Here is an 8,414-nt window from a genome sequence, read left to right on the forward strand (position 1 = left end):
GTGAGGTGGGATGGGGTGGGGGTGTCCGGAGGCCCTGTGCCCACAGAGAGGAGTCAGCAGTGAGCAGGCTGCCAGCGGCGCTGGGAAACGGGGACCCGGTGGCCCCCGGCAAGCTGTTGTTTTCCTGGGCCTGGTGCAATGGACCATCCCTCACGGAGATCAGCCACTGCCAAACAAACACAGCCGGTGTTTGAGCGAGCGCTCAGAGCAGCTGCACTGCGCCCTGGCCAGGCCCCACCCCCACCCCGGGGAGAGTGACCAGCGCAGCCCCGAGTGGGCACCCAGGACCACAGGGGTGACCTGGAGGAGAGCCGAGGCCCAGCCTGCCATCGCTTACCACCCCTCACCCCCCAACCCCCCAACATAGCAGCCTGGCTCCCAGGTTCCCCAGCTAGATCCTTCCTCTGGGGCTCGATCTACCTTGACTCCCCCCGCCCGCCCCTCCGCCCACTCCCACCTCCGGGGCCACCCCTGCAGCAATCACATGTGTCTTACTGCCCCCTGGTGGCCACGTCCTGACACTGCAGGCCTCCGAGAAGCTGCCAGCTTTGTCCAGGTCGTGTGGGTGGCGTAGGGAGACCGGAGTAGAAACCACCCACTCAGGTCCCCAGGACGAGCGTCCAGGGCCCCAGCCCCGGAGTGCAGTGAGCTTCCAGGAAGCACAGAGCACCCCCCAGGCCGCCATCCCCGCACCACGAGGTGAGCAGGAGCTACGTACAGGCCAGTCGGAACGGCCAGCTGTGTGCGGGGCTTGGCCATTCCCAGAGCACCACTCTATCCCACACCTGCCATCCACTGGCATGCCCCCCCCCCCAGCTCTGGCATCTCCATTCCACACAGGAGGGCACCAAGGCGCAGAGAAGCTCAGGAACTGAGGTGAGGTCGCTGCACTCAGACAGGGAAGGGCATTCAGGTCGGGGGAACAGCACAGCGGGGTGCAGAGGCAGTAACGGGAGCACCGCCCCTGATGGGACACCCTGGCTTCCGGGGAAGCGGTCAGCGGTGAGTGAGTGACTTCAGGGAAAGAGTGCTCCTTGTGCGTTATTAGTGTGGCCCCTGAGGACACGGCCCGGAGCCTAAACTCGTGACTCCCTGTTCCCCAAGCTCAGTGCCGGGGAGACCCCAGCTCAGGAAGGGAGACGGTACAGAAGGGGGGGGTGGCTGTGGTCTGGGCAGGGCTGGCTGGAGCCCACCCTCCGAGGGGGGTGTCACTGCAGCCCAGCATCCGGTCCCCACCCCCACCCCCCACCCTGTAGGCTCAGAAACCCTCCCTGCCTCAAGCTGGAAAGTGTGCAGTTGCTTTTAGTCCTCGCACAACGGGGCCGTTTACGGCAATGACGACAGCTTCCCAGAACAGCCGGCGGGGCCGGGCAGAAAGGCCGGCAGAAAAGCAGCACGTTTGCCGTTTGCGTCCCGGCGCTGCCTGTTCCTGGCCCGGAGACCAAGCCCCTCAGGTTGTAAACACTCCGGCCTGGGCCGGAAGGAGCCGTCTGGGCAGGAATTGTTCTGGCTTGAGAGCTCCTCAGACTTGCTCTCAAGAAATCGCAGAGTTTCCAGGTGCTCGGACAAAACAAAGCGAGTGTCTCCAAGCCTCCGCCGCCAGGACCCTGCAGGCAAACGCCCTCTTTCCTCTGCTCCCGGATGCTCGCACACACGCACACGCACACACACACATGCGCGTACACACACACACACACACACACACACACACACGGACTCCAGCAGCCCTCAGACTGCGAAAAGGAGAAGAGAGTGCCTATTCCTAGAAGCCAGTTTCTCCATCAGCAGAGGAGCACTGTGGATGACGGGAGTGAGAGACAGCAGGAGGGGGGCCTCGGGGATGGGAATGAGGGAACCCTCCCCGTCTCCTTGGTATCCCGGGGCCTCTCCAATCCTTGTGCACCTGAAATGCCAACCATCCAACTCGGGGTGCACCTGACACCGTGCAGGAGGCTGCCCCACAGAACCCTCTTCTGGGAGGCTCTGAGTTAGGAGGTGCGCACGGCGAAGCACCGTTTTCTGAGCAGGGGGTTGCTGTATCACTGTCTCTTTCTCCTCGGTGACGTTCCCATGGAGAAGTATTTCTCATGGAAACGGGACGCCCCCGCAGCCTGGACCCCCGCCGCACTGCGGCTCAGGGTGCAGCCCCGGGAAGGCAGGGGGCAGCCGGGGGCAGCACGGTGGCGTCCCGCAGGGGAACCAGGCGTGAAGGTCAGGGCAGCCGGAAGGGGTTTCCACTGGCCCAATTCCTGCTCTGTCTGAGGCACCGGGGGGGGGGGGGGGCTGTTGGGTCTCTGTGCCTGCCACGGGCGGAAATCGATGCATCCAGCTGGTCCCTGGGATCCAGAGAGCAAGGGAGGGCAGGCTCCACCCAGCCCAGACAAGCCCTGGCCTTGGGAAACACTCAGAGCCCAATCTCTGGGGAGCACCCCCCCCCCCACTTCGTTTCATCAACCTCTAAGGAGTCCCTCTCATCAAGACTGAGCCAAGCTGAAGCCGAAACGGGTTTGGCTCAGTGGATAGCGCATCGGTCTGCGGGCTGAAAGGTCCCAGGTTCGATTCCGGTCAAGTGCATGTGCCTTGGTTGCGGGCACATCCCCAATAGGGGGTGTGCAAGAGGCAGGTGATCAATGTTTCTCTCTCATCGATGTTTCTAGCTCTCTATCCCTCTCCCTTCCTCTCTGTAAGAAAATCAATAAAATATATTAAAAAAAAAAAAAAAAAAAAAAAAAGACTGAGCCAAACTCCACTCACTCCCTAAAAAGGTGAGGTCTAAACACTCCCTCTCACCCATTCCCCCAAGTCCCAGACCCCTCCCTCCTCTCCCCAGGCTCCTGACCCCTCCCTCAGACCCCACCTCCCCTCGCCTTTCCTGAGTTTTCACAAGCGTATGCCTCTGCACGGACCCACGGAGGCCGTGTCCTAGCTCTCTGCCTCGGTTTCTCCTATGGGCGGGTGGAGTGCCAGGTCTGCCGGGTGTCTCCTTGGAATTCTGAGGTTGGACAGAAGCTCGGAAGAGACGCTGCACACGGAGGGGAACCTAGAGACCCGAGGCCACCGAGGAAGGTGACTGAAAGGGGGACAGGTGTGCCCCTCAGCATCTCCGGCCCCACGCCCAGGCTTGCCCCTGCCCGAGGCCCAGCCCTGCCGTCCTGGCTCATCTTGACTTTTTGGGGATGACGGTCACAGCCCGCCTCCCTCCCTAGAGTGTGCCAGGAACATTCTCCACGAAAAAGCAAAACAGGAAGTGACACCAGTTACCCGTGAGCCCCTATGTGACACCCCTGCCCTCCTCGCTGACCCACCCCAGAATGGGAGAGGGGCGAGGGGAGGGTGGGAGCCTGAGCCGCCTGGTCCCTGCCCCCTCCCAGGCGCTTCCTCCGCTGCCTGGCCTGGGTACCATGGTACCCCGGGCCGGGATGCTGCCAAGGGCGCTGTGCCAGAGCAGAGGCTCGTCCGGGCTTGGGGGAGGGGCAGGGGACCCTCTGGGCCAGCGCTGTCTGTCAGCCCGGAGCCCCTTGCCTGGCCTGCCCCTGGAGAGCCCGAACCTCCCGGGAGAGGAAGGACCGGCTCTGCGGGTGGGAGGTGGGGGGGGGGGCGCCGGATCTGCCCCGCTCAGGGGCCCGGGGCAGCACAATAGCCCCTGGGCTGCCACTCTCTGGCTTAAGAGGTTGCCTGGGCAACAGCTGGGGCCAGTCCCCACCAATCCATGGCGGAGGCCGGGTGGGGGAGGGAGGCCGGTCCGGAAGGGGGTGCCATCCCCTTGTGCTCCGTCCTATATAAGGAGGAGGGGTGTGAGAGGAGTGGTCTGGCTTCACCGTCCTGCCAGTGCCCGTGGGGGAGGGGCGCCAAGATGCTGAGGCTGGGCCGCACCGCGCCCGGGCCCTGGGGCGGCTTCTGGGCCGTCCTGACCTTGGTGGGCCTGGCCGCTCGGGCAGGTGAGTGAGCAGGGGGCGGGGCGGGTGGGGGGCAGGACCTTCCGGCCCTCGCTGCACAGTGGCGGAGGGGGTGGGGTCCAGCCCACCGGGAGGAGCAGAGTCCATTCCGTCTGGGGGGAGGCCAGCCTGCCTCTGAGGGGAGGAGGGGCAGGCTGATGGGCGGGCCGAACACAAGCAGGCCCTTCCACTGCCCATTGTCCCAGGCTGCCGGCCCGGGCAGAGGCCCATGGGGTGCCATCAGCATTCAAGTCCTTCCAAGTGACAGCTTGGGAGGCGGGGCTGGGAAACGAACCTCCTCCTCCCTCCCCCCTCCCCTCCCCCTCCCGTTCTCCCTCAGTCTCCCCTTCCTTACAGGCTCTCCTGTGAGCCTTCTCTCCGATTTCACACAGGCTGTGGGCCTGCGGGGGAGGGCTGGGGGGGAGGGATGGCGGGTGCCCATCTACTGCAGTCGGATGCCCTCCTTGCCTCCCGAGAAGGCCCCCCCCCCTCGGCTTGGAGAGCTGCTGGCAGCATTGTCTGCTGCTGAGCTTCCTGTAAATGAGTGCGTGTCCCCATCTGACCCTCATGGCGCCCCTGGAAGCACGGCCCAGCCTGGAAGGGGGACGCCAGCCCCACCCGCAGGTGCCAGCGACTCTCACCTCCCTGGTGGGTCACAACGAAAACTAGTTTTCTCAGAGCATTAGTGAGCGCTGAGAGAAGGACTTGGCTCGTTTTGATCGCAGCCATATTCCAAGCTCCCCAGAGAGTGTCTGACACAGAGCAGGTGCTCAGTACATCTCTGCTGGTGAGTGCGTCACTTCCGCGGACTCCTCCGGAAGTGAGGGGTTCCTCAACCCTGGCCTAGGGGTCTGGCATCATAGAGATCCGTTCTGGGCATTCTGTCTCCCCCTGGTTCCTGCCTTCTCTCCTCCTTTCCAAGAGCATCCCCTCAGGGTCTGCTCAGGGTCAGGTTCACGGCTTTCCCCACCGGCTTGTGCTGTGCACACGCACGCATAGGAATCCATGCAGCCCGTGGGCACAGACACGTGTGCGCACAGCCTCCCCAGGCCCGTTCTCAGGCCCCCTCATCTCCCGGGGGGCCGGCTGTTTGCCCGGACCACACTCCCAGGCCCAGGCGCCCCCGCAGACCGCCTGTGTTCCTCTCGCCGCAGCCCAGAGAGCCGGCGTGGGGGGCGAGGCCGCGGGCACCTCCATCAACCACTCGCAGGCCCTGCTGCAGCGGCTGCAGGAGCTCCTGCGCCAGGGCAACGCCAGCGACGTGGTGCTGCGGGTGCAGGCGGCCGGCACCGACGAGGTCCGCGTCTTCCACGCGCACCGCCTGCTGCTGGGCCTGCACAGCGCGCGGTTCCGGGAGCTGCTGAGCAACCAGAGCGAGGTGCTGCTGCAGGAGCCCGGGGACTGCGCCGCCGTCTTCGACAAGTTCATCAGGTGGGCGGGGTGGGGCGGGGCCGGATTGGGGGCCGTCCTCCCCAAGCCCCAGGCGCCCCCACTCAGGGAGTCCCGGAGGCCCTGGCCCTTCGGTCCATCTCCCGCATGTCATTGGGATGAGGATGCTACCACCTCCTGCGTCCCTCCTCCTCTGCCCTCTTTCCTGCGAGTGCAGCGACCCCTGCCCCTGCCCACAAGCTGCAAGCGCAGGGGTTTGACGTCCGTTACCGGAGGCCCTCAGAGCTGTCTCCAAACCTGCCGGGAGAGCTTTTAAAACTAAGGTTCCTGGGTCCCTCCTGGGTCGTTGGCTTCGGGTCTGGGGTTGAGCCGTCATTAAAAAAAAAAAAAAAAGGTAAAGCCACCCCAGGGTGAGGAGCTGGGAAAGCTCCCCAGCTCTCCCCCTCCAGCCTCCCGCCAACGTACCGCACACGGTAGCCTGAGGGGGTGACCCTGTGTTAATGGCTCAAACAAGATGGTCGCCAGGATTCCAGCCATTACGTCCAAGATCTAGGCAACAGGAAGGGGGTAACACAGAGGGGCAAAAGGTTCTGCCCTCTCCTCCCCCCAGGTGGTCCTACTTCACCAGCCTTCCCCGCAATCCCATCCTGCCCCGCTGCTGGCATCTTATTGGCTAGAACCTAGTCACATGGTCACCCTCGCTGCGAGGGAGCCTGGGAAACCTGCTTCCTTCCCAGCTGCAAACACGCAGAGCTGACATGCAGGGAGAGGGGAGATGTGGGTGTTGGGGCTGCTGGGTGTGTGCCAGTGGGGACTGGCAGGAAAGGCGAAGGGGAGAGGAGGGCTGACAGCGAGGGGAGAGAGAATGAGTGAGCAAGAGTGAGAACAAGCATGGGGTTAGCCTGTGTGGCCCCCTGCTTTGTAGCAGGCACCACTCACTCTCCAATGGGCACCATGGCCCAAGGGGTGGGTGTTATTGCCCCCGTTCTAGGAGTTTGACGTAAGGTTGAGCGGTGAGTGGAGTTCAAGGACGTGTCCACGCATAGCTAATAGCGGATAGGACTCGGTTCTGCCCCCACAACGGAGCACAGAGCTCGGCCGCTAGTATAAGGTGACCAGACGTCCCGATTTTAAACAAACTGACAAATTGTTAAAAATCGGGACGTCTGGTCACCTTAGTCTAGTGGCTGCTCAATAAAGACACACTAGTCCTGTGTCCCCACGAGAAGCGGAAAGAGGAGGCTGGGAGCAGAATGGGTGTGAGAGGAATGGACAGGAAGCCTCGGGACCCACCGCTCGGTGTATGCCTCTGATCACGGAGCTCTGCACCGGCGGCCAGGGCCCCTCTGGACTCAGAACGCGCCGCAGCTGGCCCTGCCCCAACCCCGCCCCTCTCCGCGCTCTCCCGCAGGTACCTCTACTGCGGCGAGCTGGCGGTGCTGCTGGCCCAGGCCATCCCCCTGCACAGACTGGCCGCCAAGTACGGCGTGGCCGCCCTGCAGCGCGGCGTGGCCGACTACATGCGCGCGCACCTGGCGGGCGGCGCGGGCCCGGCGGTGGGCTGGTACCACTACGCGCTGAGCACCGGCGAGGAGGCGCTGCGCCAGAGCTGCCTGCAGTTCCTGGCCTGGAACCTGTCGGCGGTGGCGGCGAGCGCCGAGTGGGGCGCCGTGAGCCCCGAGCTGCTGGCGCAGCTGCTGGCGCGCTCGGACCTGGTGCTGCAGGACGAGCTGGAGCTGTTCCGCGCGCTGGAGGCCTGGCTGGGCCGCGCGCGGCCGCCCCCCGACGTGGCCGAGCGGGCGCTGCGCGCCATCCGCTACCCGATGATCCCGCCGGCGCAGCTCTTCCAGCTGCAGGCGCGCTCGGCAGCCCTGGCGCGCCACGGCCCCGCGGTGGCCGACCTGCTGCTGCAGGCCTACCAGTTCCACGCCGCCTCGCCGCTGCACTTCGCCAAGTTCTTCGACGTCAACGGCAGCGCCTTCCTGCCCCGCAACTACCTGGCGCCCGCCTGGGGCGCGCCGTGGGTCATCCCCAACCCGGCCCGCGACGACCGCAGCACCAGCTTCCAGACGCAGCTGGGCCCCAGCGGCCACGACGCGGGCCGCCGCGTCACGTGGAACGTGCTCTTCTCGCCGCGCTGGCTGCCCGTGAGCCTGCGGCCCGTCTACGCCGACGGCCCGGGCGCCGCGCTGCCCGCCGCGCGCCCCGAGGACGGCCGGCCGCGGCTCGTGGTCACGCCGGCCAGCAGCGGCGGCGACGCGGCGGGCGTGAGCTTCCAGAAGACGGTGCTGGTCGGGGCTCGCCTGCACGGCCGCCTGCTGGTGCGCCACGCCTACAGCTTCCACCGCAGCAGCGAGGAGGCGGGCGACTTCCTGGCGCAGGCCGACCTGCAGCGGCGCAACTCCGAGTTCCTGGTGGAGAACGCGCTGCACCTGCACCTCATCGTCAAGCCCGTCTACCACCCCCTCATCCGCACCCCGGAGTAGCCGGGAAGCGGGGCCTGGAGACTGGGGGCTGGGCCATAAAGGCCTGGCATGGAGGGGCCGGAGGGACCGGCAGGGGCGCTGCGGGAGGTGGTGCGTCCACCGCCCCCTGGGTAACCAGGTGCCAGTGGCGTCAGGGGGAGCCCAGGTGAGGGGCGGTAGACCAGATGCCTGGTTTCACAAGCTGACTCCGCAGCTGACTTGAAGATGATGTTTTTGGTTGAATAAACAGATGCTCGGAGAAGCGAGGGATGATTGAACCACGCAAACGCTGGGAAAATCAGCCCAAGAGAGTGGGTTCCCTGTGTTTCATTAGCTTTCCCCAGGCTCCTGCCCCCCCCCCCACCCGCCGCCCGCCCCCATGGAACAGGGCAGACAAGAGCATCTGAATAGTCAGGACTATGGGCCAGCTGGGGATGGCGACTCCATTCCCAGTTTCTACAACTTGAAGCTTTCGCGCGGCAGTTTCTGAGCCTGGACTTCCCAGGGTAACCGTTTCATTTAGGTTGCGAGGCTTTCTGTGGTCCGGGGCACCCCAATTTCCGACCTCCCTCCTGGGAGGAAGCCGGGGCAGGTGTGATGGGGCATGGCACCTGGGAGGGGCCTC

The 8,414-nt window shown here is 65.1% G+C and overlaps 1 protein-coding gene across 1 annotated transcript; it reads left to right on the forward strand.

Moving 5' to 3' along the window:
- The first annotated feature begins 3,798 nt into the window (after positions 1-3,798).
- Positions 3,799-8,014, forward strand: BTBD17 (BTB domain containing 17). Its single transcript, XM_084861777.1, has 3 exons — positions 3,799-3,938; positions 5,090-5,366; positions 6,736-8,014. The coding sequence occupies exons 1-3, from the start codon at positions 3,854-3,856 to the stop codon at positions 7,808-7,810; spliced, it is 1,437 nt and encodes a 478-aa protein (XP_084717903.1). The 5' UTR covers positions 3,799-3,853; the 3' UTR covers positions 7,811-8,014.
- Positions 8,015-8,414: the final 400 nt, after the last annotated feature.

This window comes from Pipistrellus hanaki (genome assembly GCF_964339955.1).
Source record: "Pipistrellus hanaki genome assembly, chromosome: 16".
Classification (NCBI taxonomy): Eukaryota; Metazoa; Chordata; class Mammalia; order Chiroptera; family Vespertilionidae; genus Pipistrellus; species Pipistrellus hanaki.